The sequence below is a fragment of the Fundulus heteroclitus genome, unplaced genomic scaffold, assembly GCF_011125445.2.
Source record: "Fundulus heteroclitus isolate FHET01 unplaced genomic scaffold, MU-UCD_Fhet_4.1 scaffold_37, whole genome shotgun sequence".
Taxonomy (NCBI): Eukaryota; Metazoa; Chordata; class Actinopteri; order Cyprinodontiformes; family Fundulidae; genus Fundulus; species Fundulus heteroclitus.
In genome coordinates, this window is record NW_023396781.1 from 2,173,468 (window position 1) to 2,196,788 (window position 23,321).

The 23,321-nt window shown below is 40.2% G+C and overlaps 1 protein-coding gene across 3 annotated transcripts in view; it reads left to right on the forward strand.

Moving 5' to 3' along the window:
• Window positions 1-23,321, forward strand: part of LOC118556304 (baculoviral IAP repeat-containing protein 6-like) — a 133,629-nt gene that overhangs the window by 100,284 nt on the left and 10,024 nt on the right. For all 3 annotated transcript variants that reach the window (XM_036130659.1, XM_036130660.1, XM_036130661.1), the window contains exons 40-41: window positions 18,378-18,455; window positions 21,669-21,857. In XM_036130659.1, the coding sequence (XP_035986552.1) occupies window positions 18,378-18,455; window positions 21,669-21,857 (267 nt within the window). The remainder of the gene's footprint in view (window positions 1-18,377; window positions 18,456-21,668; window positions 21,858-23,321) is intronic.

A 23,321-nucleotide genomic window follows, 5' to 3' on the forward strand; every position in this document is an offset into this window, starting at 1 on the left:
GCGAAGTGTTTTTCGGAGTCACCAGTGTTTGATTTACAGTTAAATGGCATTTTGTGTCTAAAATGCTGTAAAACTGAATGTATTTGTGAAAAAAATTAAGGACTTGTTTTATAAACATTAAAACCTTCTCGCTGGAGGTACTTAGGAAAGAAAAAAACGTGGCCGTAACATGATGCAATAGGCATGGATCTGCTAGTACCGAGATCGGGCTGGACGGGTTTAAAAAGCTTAAAAATGAAAGTTTGTTTATTGAGGATTTTCTTTTTAACTGTTTATGTTTACATTGTAAATTGTTAAACTTTCTGAACCCCAAATTTATGTTCACTACTTTTTGTTTTTGATAACACAAAAGGATTTCAGCGTGTCTCTTTATAACTCGTATTTCTCGTCACTTATTTCAGATGTCAAATAAGCGACTTGACATTCTGAAACAAGCCCAAAAAACCACAACCCGCGGCTCACAGAATTTACAAGCGACTGTAGAAAAAAGAATCCCAATATTGCTTATAATAAGCGGACTTGGCAACAGTTGGCGTGGGTTTGTTATGCTACAGTCTGTACCGCATACTTAGCATTCTTGGAACTACGGAAAGCGCAGAAGGTAAAAGGAACATGCGGTGGCTGTCCCATTTGGCAAAAATTCTGAGGATGCTTAAAATGCAGCCTTCGAATGCGTCCTCCTTTTCCCCGAATTCTGAGGATGCACCGCTACCATCCCTGGTGGCCTCGCCTGCCATAAGATTTCCCGAGGTGCTTTGCGCGCTTTTTTAGTGATACTGAAAGTAGTGATTTAAGTCAGTTATTTACAGGGTTTGTACACATTTAACTATTCAATTCAAATTACTAAAGTTAAAAACATAAGCTTATATCAAGTCTTACAAATAAATATAAAATTTTATATTTAAACATATTCGTCAATCTGCTGACAAGCGTTTGCTTTATGTGTGGTATATTATGATCATTAGCAGGCCCCTGTGGGTGAAAATAATAGCAGGTAAATGTTACCTCTCCACTGCGCTCTCCCAGCCTGAGAAAAATTTGGCGCCGGTTTTAATGCCGCCCAAGCTGTCTAAACCGACTCTCCTCCTCCAATAACAAGTAAATAAAAAAATTAACATTTCCATATCCATTATCCGTCTGGCGCTGTTTTTCCCGGGCTTGGGGTGGACATGATGACGTCGTGTCGCAACCAGGAAGTGCTCCAAAGGCTAGACCGTCCCATTTACCAACGGCTGAGGATCCCCTGGAGCATCCTCCGATGGCTAAGGCTGTGTAGGCTGGGTCCTTCGAAGGACGCACTCTAAATTTAAAGTTAAACCACTCTAAATTGTAAAACAGAGCAACTTTGCTCAGTGTTTTTACTATGTGAATCGCTTCAGCATGACCACCTACGAAAGCTCCAAGGACACCACGTCTTTCTGTGACAGACTGCTGTTTCCGTGGCTCTATCCACTACTTTCATGGCCAACCTACCCCCCGTGACTTGTTAGATACTACCAATTTCCTTTCCGATCCATATACTGAGGAAAGTACAGGCTGATATTGGCAATGCCAATACCATACCAAATACACCTAATGTACCTGGTAATTCCAAAACTGTTGTTTTATGAAACTGATTGGCTCCAATTGAAACTGGCATTGAAATATCTAATTAAATAAATAAATGCCACAATTATTGCACAAAATCATCAATACCTGCATTTTGAAATTCTAATTTAACTAGAAAATTTCTGAAGAAATTTAGCAAGGTGCCTGCCTCGTGGTGCGTACCGTACCATCAAAAATACTAACAGGAAGTAACACTGCGAATTTCAGCTTCCTACGGTCCTCACCGCCCCCGCAGCGGCCGTCGAAAGGTGCCGTGTTAAGTCAATGGAGTAGAGTTTCGTTGTCATGGAAACAAAGTCACAGTTGCAGCCCTCTGTCCTATTCATCATTATGTCTATTATGTGGGGGACTGAGTGTAATGTGTGATTTTGGTGTCTTTGGAGCATTTCTGCAGCATGTAGCAGAGGCAAATAGGGGTGAAAAATGGATGTTTGACATCTCATAAAATAGACATGCTTTATCTGACTTGGCCCAGATTTATTGTGGAGCGTTCTCTCTAAAGGAAGTACAGACTTTGTCCAGCAGAAGTTGGTAGGACCTTCCTAGAGCTACTTCCGGTTAGCAACATGCTAACCGTTAGCCGCTAGCATGATTGTGTTCAGTATCACCGGGTGATTGTACTCTGTTGGTTTGGTCCAAATCCTGTACTGGGAAGTGCCTCAAAAAGGGAGATAATACAATTTTGCATGGTTCTTGTTTATTTACGTCGCCATGGTACTTTATTTTTTTATTTAAAAGGGGACAGTGTACATTAATCAACATTAAAACAATGTTAATGTACCCAAGTTAGCTAAAGAGTGCTAATTTTCATCGGTAGTCCCCCAGCCAGGTGTAAAAAAGGCAACCTTAAAAATAATCACAAGTATAAAATCACAAGATAAAATTACAATGCCAATTACATAAAAAACATTATGGTTAAGAAATACAATCCGCTTTATCCCTCATGGGGTCGCAGAGTTGCTGGTTCCTATCTCCAGCATTCACTGGGCGAGAGGCGGGGTTCACCTGGACAGGTCGCCAGTCTATCGCAGGGCAACACAGAGACAGACAGGACAAACAACCATTCACGCACACACTCACACCTAAAAACAGTCATGTTTTTGGCTGTGGGAGGAAGCCGGAGTACCCGGAGAGAACTTACGCATGCACTGGGAGAACATGCAAACTCAATGCAGAAAGACCCAGGGCTGACTTGAACACAGAACCTTCTTGCTGCAAGGCAACAGCGCTACCCACTGCGCCACTGTGCAGCCCCAAAAATACACACAGATAACCTTAGTGCCCCCAAGTTTGGCTCTCTACAAGCCATTTTTTTTGCATTCTTTTTGAATGAAAAGAATGACAAAGACTCTCTGATGGTTTCTGGCACTGTGTTCCATTGCTGAGATGCTCTTACGGAGAAGACAGCCTGACCAAAATCTGTTTTTCTCCGGGGGATGATGCAGTCTTCCCTCACTGCCCCTCTGGTTACCCTGACCTCACTGGATCTGAACTGTACAAAGTCACATAGTGGAGGTGGTGCTAAACCATGTCTGATTTTATAAATTAAACAGATGGTTTTTTTTTTTTTTACTTTTAATCATTTTTGAACATGCAAATATAAACTGTCAACACGAACACCTGAGGGCTAGGGCAGGTAACATACATTCACATTGATAGACATTAAAGTTTCTCAAACATCTTACTGTATACATTTTTAATATGTGAACGGAAACAGAACATCCCGAGTATGAGTCTAAATGATGAAAAGCCGCATGACAGAAGGGGAAAAAAAAAAAAAAAAGACTCAGCTGTTACAAATTTTTGGCAGTAAAGTGTTCCCATTTTTCCCCAAAGTTTTTCTCCCTTCTCTTTCTTGAGCCTTAGTGCAAAGGTCAACATTTCCATATTGTAAATCTGATCTATAATATCTACAAGAAGCTTTACAGTGGGGGGTTTAGACTGGAGCCAACATTTAGTAATTGCTTTCTTACTCGCAATCATAATTATCTTCAACAAGTACGTATTCCTGTTACTAAGCCCCTCCAGGAGTTTTCCAAGGTACATAGTAGGAAATGACATGGTTAAAGTTATGCCCAAAATACCATGGATTATCTGATTAACATCTTTCCAAAATGTCTTAAGCTGTTGACAGTCCCAAAAAATGTGGAAATGTCCTGCAGAGACCTCACCACACCCCCTCCAGCATAAGGATTGCGAACAACCCAGCTTCAATCTCTGCTTTGGTGTGATAAAGAATCTGATTAGATTCTTCCAGCCGAAATCTCGCCATGTTAAAATAATTTGTGGTAGACATGGTGTTCATTTCATACCTGAGGCAGCCCTTCTAAACACCCCAACATGACTGTACGGGGAAGTCCAACAGCGAGAGCTCTATATCCTTCCATTTAGCCTGATAATCTGAATTACACCAGCACACCCGAGGTCTAATCTGAGCGGACAGATAAAAATTCGCGCCCCCCCCCCCCCCCCCGATCTCCAGGTACCTGTACAGTCGAGTATCTTACTCTTGGCCTTTTATTGCACCATATAAACCTTGAAAAAAGTTTTTTTCCCACTCCCTAAATTGTTTCGTTGGAACCTCTACCGGAAGTGCTGTAAATAAATACAATAATCTTGGGAGGACGTTCATCTTTATTGTTCGGATTCTGCTGCCCAGGTCCAGGGGAAGCAAATTCCACCTATCCAGATCCTCATATATTTTCTTATTTATACGTTTGTAAATAATCTCATATAGTTGGGCCAAATTTTTTGTTGGTACAACACCCAAATAATCCATTTGTGATTGATACCAATTAAATTGGTAATTGCCCATTAGTTGTTTTGACGGGGCAAAAATGAAAGGTCAGAATTTGAGTTTTTTATACATTGAGTTTATAACCTGAGAGTCTACCATATATTTCCAGGGTTTTCATAAGTAATGGAATGCCTGATTCCAGGTTTTTGACTATTAATAATATATCATCCGCGTACAAGCATATTTTATTTTCCACATTCCCTATTGTCACACCCTCCAACCCAGACTCCTCTCTAATAACCTGAGCTAAAGGTTCAATAAAAAGATTAAAGAGCAGTGGGCTTAGAGGGCAGCCCTGCCTACATCCTCGTTGTAATGTAATTTGATTGGACAAGCTTCCATTAATTTTAATTCTTGTTTTTGGTGAGGAATACATATTTTTTATACATTGAATAAACCTGTCACAAAACCTAAATCTCTTCATTACTTCAAACAAGAACTCCCGTCATACAGTATCATATGCCTTCTCAGCATCTAGGCTGAGAAGGACCGCACTTGATTTTTCTTTTGTTATATAATCGATAACATGAATAGCCCTTCTTATACTATCATGCGTTTGCCTATTACTGATAAAACCTGTCTGGTCCTCATCTATCAGGAAAGGCATCAAGGTACTTAGTGTATTAGCTAATATTCCAGTATATAATTTGTAGTCTATATTTAGTACGCTGATTGGTCTATATCCTTTAGGATCCGTTCTGTCCTTTCCTACCTTCGGTATGACCGATATAAACGCTTCCCGCCACGATGGGGGGAGGGCACCCCCTCCCAGAGTGTAATTAAAGGAGGCCTTTAATAGTGGGAGAACAGATTCTTTCATGGCCTTATACCACTCAGGAGGGAACCGGTCGCAACCTGCCGATTTATTGGTTTTAAGATTTAGTATCCCTCGTTCGACTTCCTCCACTGATATTTCCGCCATTAATTTATCATTTTGGTTTTTAAGGATGGAAGATCCAGGGAGTTAAGAAATTTTTTAATTGTTTGATTCTCCATTTTGTCTGGCTGTGTATACAAGGCTGCATAGTACCCTTCAAATGTCTTCTGGATTTCTTCAAATTTATTAGTGATTTTATTAGTTTTTAGATTCCGAACTTTATAGATGGTGTTTTCCACCTTTTGTTTCCTAAGCCTTCATGCTAACACTTTAGCAGCTTTGGGCCCTGCCTCATAATACCTTTGCCTCATGTATTTAAGTTTTTTTTTTTTTAATTTCCTCACTTAGAATTTTATGCATCTCCTGTTTAATAGGCCTCATTTGCTCTAGTAAGGATGGATTCTTGTCAATTGAATGCTGCTTTTCCAATCTTTTTAAGTTTTCCTGTAAATCTATTAGTTTTTTCTCTCTAATCTTCTTCAACTTGGCACATTTTGCGATGATTTTACCCCTGATGTATGCTTTAGCTGCATCCCACAGGATTGCAGGGCTAACTGTTCCGTTATCATTGAATTCTAGGTATTTTTTTAATTCCTCTTTCATTTCTGTTTTGAATACCCTATTGTTTAATAGACTTGTGTTTAGCCTCCACATGGTGTTTTTAGGATTTCTAGCTAAATTGATTTTCATATATAAACCGGAGTGATCTGAAACATCTTTGTCCTATTAAACAATCTTTCACTCTGTGAAGATCCTTACTGAACATGAAGAGGTAATCTATTCTAGTATGTATTTTATGCCTGTTAGTGTAAAATGTGAATTCCCGCTCGTGTTTATGGAAATATCTCCATATATCCGTAAGTCCAAATTCTTGGAGGAGTTTTTTGAATTGCTTTTCTAAGTGGGTCCTTTTTCTTTCTCTGCTAGTTGTATCCATTTTTGGGTTTTGGAGTAAATAAAGTCGCCTGCACATACACATGTGCCGCTTGCTTCTGTGGCCACTAGACTAAAAACCTCCTTAAAGAAATCTATTCCACTAGAAGGAGGGACATAAATATTGCATAAAGTGACCTCTTCCTGTTCCAACCTCCCCCTTACCAGCACAAATCTGCCTTCTTTATCGTTGTGTTCTGATGTAACATCAAATCTGATATTATTTGATATAAGAATAGCTACCCCTCTTTTTTTCCCGGATCTATGCGAAGCAAAATATGTTTTCCTATAGCCCATTTTCTTTATTTTCTCATGTTCATTTGACAAATGTGTTTCCTGTAACAACCCAATGTCAACTCTCTCTCGTTTAACTTTGAAATGATCTTGCTTCTTTTAATGGGATTTTTTTATACCATTCACATTCAAGGTCTGTACATTATAATACCTCATATCCTCTGCACATTAATACATTTTTTTCCACCCATTTTCCATCCATAACAACGTTCCTAGCCCTCGGAACACACAACACAGAAATGAAAACAAAAAGACATATAAACAGAACTTATGTCAATGAACTGGTCTTCCAAATTGAGGATTTCTTACTCCTCTTAGTGTAGGGGGGCGTGCCACTAAGTAGGGCCCCTGCCTAGTTGCCTACTTAAAGAAAGGAAACTGAAAAGGTTATTTTAAGAGTCACCTGCATCGGTCCTCATTACATCAGGGGGGGTCACAGTCCTCACCATATTCCTGTGCGGAAACAGCCACCCCGTGTAGCTCTGGATAGTATGGGTCAGTTAAAACTAGAGCTCTCGCTGTGAAATGATCAGATGTTTATTCAGAGGACATGGGGGACGATTATTCATCCAAAGCAGCGTCTTCTCTATCTGGCTGCCGAAACACCTTCAGTTTTTCCTGTGCACTCGCTGGAAGGCCAGGTGCTCCCCCGCCGTGTTGCGTCCCCACCATCTCCGTCGGTAGAAGACTTTTGATCATCTCCGCTGTGACGACTTTGGATCTGTTTGCAGACACCGGTCCCACCGTAAATCCACGTCTTCTTAGGTCCAGCGCAGCCTCCTCCGCGTAAACATCTTTAATTGGGGGAGTTGTATCTATCGATGCAGGACCTCCTTTCTATGCTGCCATACTGTCTGCCATGAAACCGGAAGCCCATCCAGTATTTTTAATGCTTGTTTGTATAATGTTTCTAATGGTTTTATTGTAGTAGAGTTAGTATTCAGCTGTATTCAGCAGCTTCAGGTGAAAGAAAATCTCTAATGAATCTGAAGTTTGCTAAACTGAACTTAATCCTATTACGAACTTTTTGGATGTGAGTTTTGAAATTGAGATGTGAGTCTATATGTAAACGACGACCTGTAATCTTTCTCCGGATATTAAAATTTCCGGTTCTATATTTATGAGGTTGTTTTTTGAAAAAAACATGGTAACTGTTTTAGATATGTTCAATTGCAGACATGATTGCTCAAGCCAGGTTGAGATCAGTGACATGGCCTCAGTTAGTTTTGAGGCAACTTCCTCTGTGGATTTTCCATAAGCCAAGATAACTGTGTCGTCTGCATACATCAATGTGTCACAGTTCTTACACACAGATGGTAAATCATTAATATATAGACTGAAAAAATTTGGACCTATAAGTGATCCCTGTGGAACACCGGTTGATAATAGTAAAGTGGAATTATATTGGTCAATTCTTACACTTTGTGAACGAGATAAAAGGTATGAATTAATGAGGCTAATGAATTTGGAGGAAAAATTAAATGCACTGAGTTTGTACAGTAAAACTAAATGATTGACTGTATCAAAAGCTTTACGAAGGTCTAAAAAGATTGCTCCCACTATCCCTCCTTTGTCCATATTGGATTTAACCTTTTCCAGGAAATAACATGTTGCTGTCTCTGTAGAATGATTAACCCTAAATCCAAACTGCATTGAGTGCAAAGGTAAAGAGCTGCAATTAAGATGATTGATTTGTTTAGCAACCAGTTTTTCAAAAACTTTAGATACTGTTGGCAAAATGCTAATAGGTCGATAATTACATCGACCTATTAGCATTAACACAGAAGGGAGTTACCACCTCTAAATATGGGAATGACACTAGCAAATTTCCATGGCACAGAAAATTTCCCTTGGTCTAGTGACATATTAATGATATGTGTTAGTGGACCCATAATTGACTGACCTATTTGTTTTAACATGTGTGTGTCCATCCCATACACGTCTTTTGCTCTTGAATACTTAAGCTGTTTAATTGCCTTTTACACATCTGATATGGATACAGATGTTGGATTAGGGCTGGACGATAATTCAATAACAATATATATCGATCGATAGACGTGTGGCACGATAGGAAAAAATAGGGTCGATAAAAGTTCGATAGAAACAGTTTTCCTTCCTTCCTTTCATCCTATCATATTAGTTGATGCTACAGTCACTACTTCCTCTCGACCAATCATAATGGCGGACCCAGGCACGCCGTCACAAAGCCCCGCCCTCTCAAACCACAACACAGAGCACGTGAATATGTTGCAGCAAGGAGCGGCGGGAGGAAATTGTTCCCAAAACGGGGTTTTAATAGTTCACCAGCCTGACAGAAATAAACCAGTGATTTGTAAAACTTGCAAGGAACCGGTAAAAACAAAGTCTGGTAACGCAACCAACTTGTTTCATCACGTAAGCCGCTCAGCCGCTCACTCCGCACGCGCTGCTGCGCGAGCTGTGCAGCCCTGCACGACACCGCGGACACGCTGCTGTTGTCTGCAGTTAAAAAACCTGCCTTCAAACAATTACTCGCCACTCCGCCAGGTATAAAGTTCCGGGACGCAAGTTTTTCTCTAACAGCGCTCCCTAAATTGTACAATGAGTGCCGGGAATCAGTGCAAAATGAGCTGCAGTCTGTTCTTACACGCCACAACCTCGGACCTGCGTCAGCCTCTTAATTATGAAACCTGAGAAGTAACTAGTGTACTATTCCCACCTAAATAGGCTATTTTATTTATTTATTTGGTATATTTATTTTGGTCTTTATTTAATCATAGTCTTTATTTAATAACATAACTCAGGTCTCTTAAGTTATTTTTCTTGGAATTCTGTGTTCTTTATTAAAATTAAATCATTTAGCAATATCATAAAATGTCCAGGCAGAGCTGCACATAAAATATGGTTTTAAATATTTTCAATAATTATCAATATCGATCAATATTCATTTTTTTTTTTATCGATAAGCTTTTTTTCTATATCATCCAGCCCTCTGTTGGATATAGTGGGGGCTCAATAAACAATTCAGAACTAATGGCAGGTAGGTTGTTATATTTCACATGAAAACTTTTGGCTATGGTTTCAACAGAATCAACAAAATATTAATTTAGTGTCTGTGCCACATCAGATTGATCCTGCAAAAGCTTGCCATTGTTCTTCAACTGTATTGAATTGTTACTGGAAGAAGTTTTACCTGTTAATTTATTGATCTGTTCCCAAATAGCTTTTGAGTTTCCATGACAGTTTTTAATAATTGTGATTAAAAAAAAAAGTCTGCCTTTGCTTTTTGTAGTTGTCCTGTCACTTTATTACGTAATGAAACAAATTTTTGTCTCTCACAAGATAGTTTTGACTTATTGGCTTTTTTAAGGGCATTATCTCTGTCTTTCATTAATTGTTTGATGTCATCACTGAGCCAGGGAAAAGAACACTTTCTGCTTTTGTGTTTGTCACTGCAAATTCATTCATTTCTGTCTGTATGCATTCAGTGAATTTCTGACTAATTATTTCCAGTTCATTGTCCAATAGTAGAATGTCCCAGTTCATATTTCTTATTGCAGTATGAAATTGTTCCTGTTTGCTCCTTGGAATGCCAATGAACTCCTTGTTTCCGGAATAGGCTGAAAAATCGCTGTCTGGTTAATTTTCTTGTTATCAGCACCGTGTTATGATCTGAGAGACCAGTTAACATATTGTATGATTTTGTGATCCGTTCAGGATGATTGGTGAAGATTAGGTAAATTTTGGTGCTACAATTGTTTGTGATCCGTGTCGGTCCTTTAACCATCTGGACAAGATTAAATCCATCTATAATTTGCTGAAGTTTTTTCCTTGTACTGTTACTGTCCCAATGTAGATTAAAATCGGCCATCACTATAACCTCCTTTTTAAAATCACACTGCTTTAACATTTCCTTGAACTTATTATAAAAGTCTATCTTTGCAGATGGTGGTCGATATAGGACTATTAATGTGAGAGACATCTGAGGTGCAAGAGATAAATTTACTCCAACACATTCTAAATCAATTGGGGTTTTCTACTGGATTTCACTGCACTGTATGTTATCTCTCACATAAATCATTACCCCTCCCCCTTTGCCGTCAGCTCTATCTCTCCTGTAGGAGACATACCCCCGAACTAAAAGCACAGCAGTAGGGGAATTATTATGCAGCCAAGTTTCGGATAGGCAGAAATAATCCAGATTTGATTCCGTCATCATGTGGATAATTTGGTCGCTTTTAAATTTTAATATTCGGATATTTAAATGCCCACCAAAGAGACCTTTTGGTTTGACTTTATGATCACAGATTATGCGTGCATTGTTGGTAACTCAAAATGGCAGCTTATACAAAAAGAGCACCTGACTGGATGAAGAGGCACTTTTTGACATGTTTACTATGGGGGTGAAAATGTAATATATTTAACCTGCCACACCAGGTTATGACCCTGCGACCTCTGGAGTGCCAGTCCCACAATTTAAGCAGTGGACCAAACCCCAGCCATATATAGACTTGCATTTGGCCGAGGATAACTGTACACATGGCCATTGAAGAGCATTGGGCGAGAGATGGGGGCGAGCAGCACTTCGTTTCTCCGGAACCGTAAATGCTAGAGACGTAATGTTTTCTGCGTTTATTTCGTAATGGATAGGGGAACAGGACAAGCTATGGGTTTTTGCTGGAAATATTGTATGGGACTTTTTAGCATGGTTTTTTGCTATTTACGTCGAAATGGCGTGAAGTACAAATGGCACACTGGGGGGTAGACCCTACGGTTCAGGCTGTATTAATGGTGAAAACCCTTATTAGGTGGATAGTAATAGGCACTGCTCATGCATTTGCATGGCAGTCGCCTAATGAAAGCAAATTAGATTGATTGTAAACAATGCATACATTTGATAAACCTATTTCTTAACCATCTAGTATATACTTTTCAAAGCTCAACAAAGCTGTTTTATTACAATTGCTCTTTATAACTCAGTGACACCTAGTCAATGTAATCCACTTTAAATTAACAATTCTTTAAGAAACCTTACTTAAATCTAGCTTTTTTTTCTGATGACCACAGTGATAAACATTATTTTTCCAAGCTAAACTCCTGCAGCTATTTGCTGACTTGTTTATTTTCTAACTTATTTCATAACCATATTTATTAATTTAAAACACTCAAACAGCATCACCACTTAAAGCTCCACATTTTCTCCCTCTGAACCTGGATTGCACTTTCCTGCAACATTGAACAACAACCCCCGAGACATCTGTCACACCCTAGTAGCAGCAACTGACACAGTGCTCTCTTCTTCTGTCCACATCGTCATGAATGCCTCATTTTCTGTGTTGTGGTTTAATCTGAGGTGTTTGTTGTGTTGTCACAACTCCTTATCATGTAGCTGAAATAGTTCCACACCAGCTCCATTTAGATTAGATTAGATTAGATTAGATTCAACTTTATTGTCATTACACAGGTACAGGTACAAGGCAACAAAATGCAGTTTAGGTCTAACCAGAAGTGCCTTAGCAGCAAGTGCAGGATAAACAATGGTTCCATAAGTACAGGACATGGGTTATTACTGAAGAAATGTAGAGATGGATACTATTATAAACAGAATTTTACTGATAGATTTGTCCTATGGGCAGGGGTGGACTGGGACAAAAAATCGGCCCTGGCATTTTGGACTAGACTGGCCCACCACATTTTTTTTGTGTGTACTGAATGTGTATACCAACTGTGCAATAATTTGAGGCCAGGTTAATGGAAATTTGTGAGAGTGGACACTTAAAATACTTCCAAAATCTTTATTTATATACACTGTAAAATGTAAACTCCAGGTTATTGTAAGTTGCTCATCAGATCTATTCAGTCTTCCAGATACTGTAGGGTAACATTGGACTACTGTGCACTCACTGTGTAAAAAAGGATGTCAATGACAAAATGAACCATTTGAAATGTGTAGAAATCCTGTCAGAGAGGATGAGAAGGAATAAAGATTAGACAAATGTTGCACAGAATAGTATTATTATCATTCATAATAAATTTAAGAAGTTCCTCTCACCTTACTAATTTACAAGAGCAGCTTTGTCAGCAACCCACTCTTCTCAGCCACTTTATCTATCACTGTGTCTGTGTCTAATGGCATGAGGATGTCTTTTTCAGTGGCCATCCATATAAATGCCTCCAGCTTGCTTGCAGACAGCTTGCTCCTAAGTCTGGACTTGATGAACTTGAGCGTAGAGAAGGTTCTTTCACAGGCCACTTGGGTAAGGAAAGGGTCAGCAAGAACTTAAAAGCAAGCCCAAGGAGATGATAAGCATCTGAGAACATGTTAAGCCGCTGTAGAATCTGGTAGCAGCACAGTGGGCAATTTTTACAGGAGGCACAGGTTTTACCCCCTATATCCATTTCCTCTTCTTGTCCTTCAGCTCCTGCTTCTACTGTTCTAGTCATGTAATCTTCAAGATGGGATGCTTTCAGTCTGTCCCACTGTCCTGCTAAACATTTCAGCTCTGACTGGAGATTGTCCACTGTTGCACTAGTGCTGAATTTCATCAGACATCCGCTCAAACCTTCCAGAGCATTGTTGGGCAGAGTAGTGGTCCAGAGCTGTTCAAAGTTCCTGGGATCCAGCCATGCTAAATCGGCGAAAAGAGTGCCATGTGTCATAAACCTTCCAAGAATAGCCTCAAGCTGCTCTTGAGGCTATTCATAGGTCATTTGTAATAAGTAATTTTTTATCTAATTTCCTAATTTTTGACCATATTCTCTTTAAAATCGCAGACTTTTCGCTATTTTTCATGTAAATCCTTGGTGGCGCTTGATAACGAAGCCGGTGAGGCCGCAGCGAGCTTGGCCTCCCCTGGGATTGCGCGATCCCATGTTAACTGTGCTGGCTTCCATTCTGTGAATACATCTTCCTGTCTCTAGATCATAAATTCAATTGTTCAAACAGTTATGAACTGATTTTCCATAATTTAATATATGTGGATTACGAATTGTGTTTTGGTCATCAAACTGTGTGTAGGTAACATGTTTTCATGCTGCTGGGCGATCATAAACAGCAAAGAACTGGTTGTAGGTGAGGCCTGCAGTTCCTTGGCCTCTAGGCAGGGGGCGCTCAAGGGGCACCGCTCATGATCCCAGAACTATAGAGTAACAGCAAGTTATGGATGTTTTATTAGCGAGTTTTGCTAAACAAGTAAAGCACTAAAAAGACTCTAAACATGCAGCCGGAACAGGACTGATGAAGGAAGGCTTTCCTCCCTGGCAGTGAGCTCCACTGAGACTGAGAGACTTTTAAATCTGAAGAAGATAAAGAGAACTTTTACCAGAAAGTGGCCGATATTTTTGTTCAGAAAGAGCGCCGCTGGACTTCATTTATAAGCAGAGGTAGGACAGCGATAATTATTCATGTTTTGTTTTCGTAATTAAATCTGCGTAATGTGGGTTATAGTTTTTAAATGTGTTACTAATGCAGAAATCCATCATAACTCATAAACTGTTACCAACCAAATGACAAATAGCCTATTTTTTTTTCATCAAAGAATCAATATTTTTCCATGTCTCTTGGTGATTTTATTTGGCTCAATCAGTCTCCTTCAGCACTTTGCAATGAGTCTACTCTGTAGAGTGTATATATTTGTAAATCTGACTCTGATGACGTCAGTGCCTCACCAGCTATGAACCCTACCGCACGTCACTGACTGACAACTGTCCGGCTACCGCAGGTCCTACGCAGCAGCTGCACTGACATGTTCACTGCTCGGTTCCCGACACCGGAGCAGATGAAGGGCCTGCTGTTGGGAACATGTCAGTCAGTTTGACACATTTCGCAGCGTCCGTTTGAAGAACTCGTTTCTTTTTTTTCGCGCAGTTCTCTGCGCCTCCCTTGCGTTTCTTATCCATTACTACTATGAACACCGCTGCACAAAGTTCCACATGGAGCGTGAAGGTGTTTTCTACTTTATGATTGGCCTAGCCCTTTAGACTGTCAGGGATGATAACCAATGGGCTGCAGTAGTCTGTGGTAAAGGCCGGATGATCGGAACAGACTCTTGCGCTGCTGATTTTATTTTTCTTCATGCATTATGCAAATATAACGAGGCAGATATATAAAATAATAATAATAATAATAATAATAAAATAATAATATTAATAATAATACATATTATTAATATACATGTCGGGTCTGCCGGCCCAAGCAGCACAGAATATAATATACAGGTGGATATTACTATGAGATATTACTATGAGTAGAGTTTTACAGATATGTACAATAGCATAATATACAGATGATTGTTATTATAACAGAGTTTGCATGTACTATGAATATATGTACAGATGGCCATTATTTATGCTCTGCTAACTTGGACTTACTTAACACTTAGGTTCCCAAAAAAAGTAAAAAACAAAACAACTGGACTTGTTTTTCGTAGTTGAAGACGTTTCGCTTCCTCTTCAGGAAGCTTTCTCAATTCAAAAAGTCTGGGTAATGTGGAGTAACAAGCTTTATACTACTGGCAAATAAAGGCCTTGTAATGGCTTAGATAACATGCAAATTCAACAGAAACAGGTTCACCCCTTAGTAATGGGCGGTTGTTAAAGACATTAAGCCAGCAGATTGAACCGAAACTGGTCCACTCCTCTGTAACGAGGAGTCGTTAGGGTTGTTATTGGTTTGGCTTAACGGAGCGATGTTTGATCACTCGTATGAGGATGAGAACTGAGGTGATGATTGGCTGGAATTAATTCTATAGCTGTGTTGAAAGTTTTTGAGAGTTGAAACCTAAGGCCTCCTCCACTGTTTAAGGTTGGTTTTTCTCTCTTAACGTAGATGGCTTCCTTCACACCCCTTTCAAACCGTCTGTCTTCTTTGTCCAAAATGTGTAGGTGGACAGCAGAGTCTTGTCCTGAGGATGTAGCTCTCCTGTGTTGAGCCATGTGCTGTGGAGAGATTGTTTGGTTTCTCCAATTCTCACTGCACTGAACTGCATACACCACTCCGCTCATCTTAGGTTTGGGGGTTTTGTCCTTGGGATGCACCAGCCTCTGTCTGAGGGTCCTGTTTGGTTTGAAATGTACTGGGATTTTATGTTTGGAGAAAATCCTCTTGAGTTTTTCAGAGACTCCAGCAACATATGGGATGACGATGTTTTTGCGTTTATTCTTCTCACCATTATGTTCTGCAGCGGGTCTTTTGGATTTTCTGCTGATTTGTCAAAAGCCCAGTTAGGGTACTCACAGGTTTGGAGGGCATCTTTAGGGCAAAGATGCCCTCCAAACCTGTGGGTACCCTAACAGATGCATGGTTCAACACAAGAGAGCTACCTCCTCAGGTCAAGACTCTGCTGTCCACCTACATCTTAAGGACAAAGGACACTCTTTTGAGGACCAAAATGTTCACGTTTTGGACAAAGAAGACAGACGGTTTGAAAGGGGTGTGAAGGAAGCCATCTACGTCAAGAGAGAAAGACCAACCTTAAACAGTGGAGGAGGCCTTAGGTTCCAACTCTCAAAAACTTTCAACACAGCTATAGAATTAATTCCAGCCAATCATCACCTCAGTTCTCGTCCTCATACGAGTGATCAAACATCGCTCCTTTAAGCCAAGCCAATAACAACCCTAACAACTCCTCGTTACAGAGGAGGAAGCGAAACGTCTTAAACTACGGAAAACAAGTCCAGTTGTTTTGTTTTTTACTTTTTTTGGAATGACCATGACCTGGATGACTGAGAATCTTCACCAGCATATTTAACACTTACATTTTAATAATTTAAGTGTTAATTTTAATATTTAACCCTTATGTGTTTCATAAGGGAAAGTAGGTCAAGGAAAGTCAAAATGTTACCCAAAATACACATGCTTTCAGTGAGCATATTTTTATGCTTGACTAAAAATATTCAATTGTTTAAGTTTTTGTTCTTCAATCCCAACATTTTGTAATTTCTGCCAAAAGGTGCAGCATTTTGATTTCATCCATTCAAATACAAAATTTGTAAGCAATACTCTGATTGTGTGGATGGTTTTGAAGTTGCGAGCGTAGAAACAGCCAAGCGCACAGCTGGTGTTGAGCATACAAGGAGTAGATTAAATGCAATCGAGCATGAGGACAGTGGGCAGAGAAGAGTTTTTGACATTATCCAGAATGCTAGGGCTTCTTCTACTCGCTCTTGTTACAGTAGTAAATGGTAGGTTTTTGAGGAATGGTGTTGGGGAAAGATGGGCCATTCCCTTTCAGTGTTCAGTGGTGGATGTGCTCTGCTTTCTGCAGAGCTTGTTGGAAAAGAGTAAAGCCTTTTCAACTACTGAGGTCTATTTAGCTGGATTCTCTGCTTGTCATGTATGATTTGGTAATAATCACTTGGCTCAGTATCCCTTGGTGTGTTGTTTCATGAGGGGGGCATGGCGTAAGTTGCAGTTTTTTAAGCCTCTGGTACCATTGTGGAATCTCACTCTGGTGCTGGATGTCCTTTGTCACCTTCCCTTTGAACCTTTGTAGGGTGTTGGCTTGAAATTTCTTTAATTGAAAACTGCACTCCTCTTAGCCCTGGCCACGGCTAAGAGTGTAAGTAAGCCTGGCCCGTTTACAGTGGCCTCCTGGGCTCTCCGTGTGCTTGAGACCCAACACCGCTTTTGTGCTCATGGTGTTGGAGTCATCATAGAGGTGTTTGATGGTGGAATTGCTGGCATTCCACCCACCCCCATTCTCATTAGAATCAGAATAGCTTATGTCACGTGAGAGCTGTAAGGGCTTCTCTGGACAGGACAGCCCGTTTAGAAGAGTTGACCATCTGTTTGTGTCCTGGGCCACTACTCTTAATGGCAAACCTGTCTACCGCCAAGGGTTGGCACACTGAATTGTAGAGGTTATATCTCTGGCATATAGGTGTGCAGGCTCAGAGCCCCCTAAAAGTGTGAGGGCCACCTCTTGGGCTTTGTTCCACGGTGTCAGTTCAGGACATCTGTGCTGCAGCCAGTTGGGCTACACCGTACACATTTATGAAGTTTTACAGGCTTGATGTGGCCCAGCCATCACTAACGCATACAGTGCTCGGAGTAGGGACGTCAGGGTCTACTTGAGGCCTAAATTTGGGTTGCTGCCATGCACGGCTTTGGGGTCAGTATGCAAACTGTTAGTGGGCCATATCTCCCATAGTGAAACACAGAGAGAAGTTAGAAAAAAATAAACTTTGCGTTACTTAACATAATCCCTGGATCATTGATAACAGAGTGAGGTGTTTCACCAACACATCCCTTCTTGTGTGACCACAGAAAGAAACCTGCCTAGAATGAGTCAAAGGGGGTAGGTTGGCAGTGATAGTGGATGGTGGGTGGAGCTACAGACATGGCTCAACCTCTGTGTCACAAACAGACGTAATGTCGTACTCATTGGAGCTTCCATAGTTGGTCACGCTGTGGCGATTCCCATAGTGAAACACTGCACCTCATCAAACAACAAGGGTACGTTAACTAACCGAACGTTTCTATCTCTTGCAGCAAACATGCCTATGTGGCTTTTATATTGTCCTTTCTAATGACGCCTTACATCTTGCTTCCTCTGACTTCCTTTTTAAACTCGCCACTGATATGGAAAGTAGTTAACTGAGTCTCTTTCCATCAGTTAAAACCTTAATAACAAAGAGTTGTTACTAGTGCAAACTAGTCATTGAGCTGTGGTGTGTTTAAATGACCTGGTCCTTTTTTGAGCTTTAGGTTTTTGTTCCGTTATTTGTTGTTTTGTAAGAGTCCTGTGTAGTATTTAGACCCTACAAGATTAAAGGAACAGAGCAACCATATCCGCACAGTATTTCCTCAACCCAACTTCCACTGTGTTTTTTCTTTTTACATTGATAGTACGTTCTGCAGAAACTGATCCCTAAATTCTTTCTCTTTAGGTGTGTTTAAGTATCCTCAACACATGGCATGGGAGACCAGAGGAGAAATGGAACCCCCAGACCTCGAGCTTTTTACAGGTAAGATGGAGATCTTAGCTGTACATAAGTAGTTCACTCACAAATGTCCAGAATGTTAGGGAAACTGTAAAACATCTTGATATTCAAGTCTGGAAAAGTATGGAATCCTAAATTAGAGCAAATGGAGAAACTCTGATTTGACTCTCCAGGTTATGGCTCATTCATTTTAAAGCCATAATCGGCTGGCTCAATTGCCCCATTTTTTTGCAATAAAACTCTATTTGCAGCAGGGCTGCCATACAATCAGCTCCACTTGCAGCAGGCAAACCGCTGGTTACAGGAAGAGCTTCTAGCTCCTGAGCCCCTGTTGCCCCAAAAAGTCAAATGCAAACCTTCCTGTCAGTGCTGATGTTCTTTTCTACCTCTTACCTTAAGGCCTGACACAACTCAAAAACTTACTGAATGTTTTTGCATTGTTCTGTTCTGTACATAATCACATCATTTTTCCAGTACAAGTATTGATTCTTGTACCAGGGTAGCTGAAGCACTTGGAAATTGATGTCTTTCTATTTTCCTCTACAATTCCCCCATTTGCAGAGATGGAGAATACATAGAGATGTCTCCTTTGATTATTATTCCAGTTAGCTTTCTGTAGATCAATAATGGTAATTAGGAGGCTGTTGAACTAGAGAGGGGGCAGGGCTGGAATCATACAGGAATAGGTACCTGCTTCATAATGGGTTAACCCACTTTGAGATAGGTGCATGTTAGCTGAAATCTCTTACTGTCTGCTTCATCGAGCATTTTTAGGTTCCCTCAGCAGACAGGCCTCCAAGTTGCCTCAGGAAGTCTTGGAACAAACATGGGGATGAAACAGGATGTATTTAGTCTCATTTAGACAGGACAAGGCATTCATTGGTTGTTAATGAAAAAGGTTTAAAGAGAAATTCCCCCAAAACAATTTTCTGAACTGAATAAGATCATCACTAGATTTATTTGGCAGGGTAAAAAACTCTTACCTGACTCCGCCAGATAGATTTGCTCCGCATATCCATCTGGAAACCTTCCGTTGAAGTAATTTTGGGAAGGGGCGAAAATACTGGTTAGCTGATTGGCCTATGTTGGTGATAGACGGGCCAAATGAACCAATCAGATTCGTCGTCGCTCTGTTACGAGCGACGACGAAAACACAACCACAAGCCAAGCTACTCTTGCTGCTGCAGGTAAAGGCTCGTTAGCTCAGCAAAGAAATACTCTGTAATTCCGATAAAACTTGCTCGATAGCCACGCTAACGCTAGTTTCATCGGCTGAAGCCGCCATGTTCTTTAGACTGAACTGTCGCGCTTCTTGTTGCGTCACACCTCAACCCGCCTCAAAGCCAACGCTGATTGGACGTTCGTTTGGTGAACGGCTCCAAATTTTCTTTAACGGAGAGTAGCCAGACTGATCTGCGAATGAAACCCTGAAAGCTCGCGAGATCAGGATGGTCTCACGAGGCTAAAAAAACTCAGGGTTAGATTTAAGACTTTACAACTCCTAAAAGAGCAAGGGGGAATGTCACTACCTAATTTTAAAGATTATTTTTATGCAGCTCAGATTAGAGCTCTATTTAATTTGTGCAACCCATCCTACCAAACTAGATGGAAAAATATAGAACTCTTAAGTCAAACTGATCTCCCAATACAAGCAGTACTAGCTCACAAACGTCTGGGAATATTTATAGATAAGGTACAGAATCCATGGATCAGAGTGCAGTTAAAGATTTGTAACATGATAAAAGATGAGTTTAAATTAAATGACAAGTTACAAATAATTCAATGGTGTGCTTATGATCCGGAATTTAGAGCTAACGTAATAGATAAAGGATTTAAAACGTGGATTTTGAAAGGGATAACGACTTACTATTCTCTTACAGAAAAGGGACAATTTAAAAGCTTTGATAGGTTGAAGGAAGACCATAACCTGGACCCAACTGAATTTTTTAGGTTCCTCCAGGTGTGTAGTCGCTTAGCACATATCAGAAAGGAAGCAGACCTAAATGACCCCATATCAAAAATCTTTATTGAATTTATAAAGTCCCACAATACAGATTACGTTAGTAAAAAGTGGGAGAGGGAGGGAAATCTGTTAATATCTCAGGAGGATTGGCTTGGCATTTGCCAAGTTTGGTTGGAAGTGTATGATCCGTTTCTTTGTTACATCAAAACAAAAGACACATATTACTGGAGGGGAAGCTGTGTATTGGAGGCAATGCGGACACCGGGAAGCTAATCATTGGCATCTTTTGGGAATGCCCAGTGGTTTAACCCTTTTGGGCAGAGCTCCATAAACTATTAAGTGGTCTATTTAATGCCAATCTACCTATGCAGTTTACAACTTTTTTTTTTTAGGAAATTTTGATGAAAGAAAGCTGATGAAAACTTACTTGTTATTTTGATAACGGCTGGTAAAAAAGCACTCACGAGACTTTGGTCCACCGCCGACCCACCCACAATACAGGAGTAGATAAGTATTGTAAATAACATTTAACTTATGGAAGGGATCACCTTTTCCCTCCGACTCCAAAAAAACATATTCACTAAGAGGTGGGCCAAGTTGGTTAAATATTCCAGCCTTGAACAGACAGAAGTACGGAATGGGTGACCATGCAATGCTGACATTTATTTTATTTTGTTTGAATGTTTTACTGTATCTAAGGATTAATGCATTAGTGTGTCTCTCATTCTCTACTTCAAAACTGCTTGGTAGACATTTTATTTACTTATTTCTTGCATTTTCATGTAGGTCTATCTTTCCCAGTTTGTTCAAAGCTGTTAGATGTAATTTCTTTAAATTTGTATGATCTTGTACATACAAAAAATAATTGTCAGTAACAGTAATAACATTGTAAGTCCCTGAAAGTAACTACCACTGTATTGTAATGCTCTCACAAAATAAAAATCAAAAATATAAAAAGGTTTAAAGGTTTAAAGAATGTAGTGCTTAAATGTCGCCAGATTGTTCACTGCCTTTGTCAGACTCTTTTCTACACTGGCCCAACAGCCTCAGGATCATTTCAGAGGTTTCACAGTTTTAAGGACACAAGGGGTATGTTGGCCAGATCACTTGTAGAAAGAATTAAGTCTAACTTTCACCTCAGTTCCTCTGTAGAGCACTTCATGTGTTTTTTTTTAAAGGTTGTGTTGAAAAAAAGTCCTTCCTTTGTAAAGTTTGAATTTTGCTTATGGAACTTCAGTTAACTCTGGCTCTTGGGGTTTCTACATCTGCTTTAGGTGCTAGTGTCTGTGCAGTCCCTCATCCTTGTGGCAGAGCCCTACTTTAATGAGCCAGGGTATGAGCGTTCCCGTGGGACTCCCAGTGGCACTCAGAGTTCTCGAGAGTATGATGGCAACATCCGACAGGCTACCGTGAAGTGGGCCATGCTGGAACAGATCCGCAACCCATCACCATGCTTCAAAGAGGTAAGAATTGTATTTTCACAAAACTGCAATGTCTTTGATGGGACATTGAGTCTAAGTTTAAACTGTTTCTGTCCTATTCATTTTAAAGAACAGCTGAACCTTGTTCTGTAATTTGCAGATGTTCAAACACATTTGAGCTCCCTGGTTCAGCACTAACTTCTTAAAACTAAACTCCTCCTTGTCGGAACCAAATCTGTACTATCTACAGTTGACGGTTTCTCTCTCTCTGTTGATGGCTCCACAGTCTCCCCTTCACCTCAGGTCAAGAGTCTTGGAGTCCTCCTTGATAGCACTCTACTTGTGATTTTAAGGATACTCGCCTCGTCCTCTCACATCAATAACATTGGCCAGTCTGCATATTTTCATTTACGAAATAATAATCATCTTGGTACTTCCCTTTCCCTGCACTCTGCATCAGTTCCTATCCATAGCTCTCTCTCTTCCTGAACATAAGTTTCAAGTGGTTCAGAATTCAGCTGCTTGCATTAAAATCCCTGATTTAATCACATCTCCCCCAGTAGCTCCACAGGCTTGTTAGATTCAGAATAGAATTGAATCTCCTTCTGACACATTCAATCCCATCTACAGCCCTGTTCCCCCTACCTCTCTGATCTTCTTCACTTCGCTTCTACTTCCAGCTCCCTTAGATCCTCCTCTTCCATTCCCTTTACAGCTCCTTCTTCCCGTCTCAGCACCATGGGGAGCAGAGCTTTCTCCCACTCTGCTCCCAAACTCTGGAACTTTCTTCCTCCGGACATCCATAATACTGACACCGTGTCCCAGTTCAAGTCTAATCTCAAAACAAATCTTTTTAAGAATGCTTCCTCACTGTATCTGTCTGTTTAATCTAACTTTTTAATATACTTTGTTTTTATCATGACTTATTGTTATTACCCTGTTGGATTTATACAGTGTCCCTGAGTGCTGTGAAAGGTGTTTTTAAAATAAAGTATATTATTATTCTAATGTTAAATTCTCAGTTATATAAAATCTCTTATATAAAAAGTCAGCTAACTGCCAAGTTGCAGCATGTTGTAGATGTTCTAGGTGTTAGATTGATCAGCTCCATCCTAATTTTCAACTGAATTCAGAATATTGAGTACAGTTTTTCAAAGTCATTGCTTTGGATCATACTCATCAAGTTTTATCTGCTTTGCACCTGCATGGCAACAAAATTACTACAAACGGTAGTAGTGAAAACCTGATGACTCGCCTGCTGATCTGTCAAAGGATCCCATGACAGTGCATTAGTCATGGCATGTAATTCTTTATTATTGCTATCAAACCAAAGACCACACCATTAGGGAAGCAGAGGAAAGTTCTGGACCATGTTCCAAGGCCAGTGTTGAATTTTATTGTCCTGAAGTCAACCGTCCCCTCATTCAAGTGGTAAAACTCAGAGACACCCACTGGACTTTACATTAGGGAAGGCAAGGCAAATTTATTTATATAGCACAATTCAGT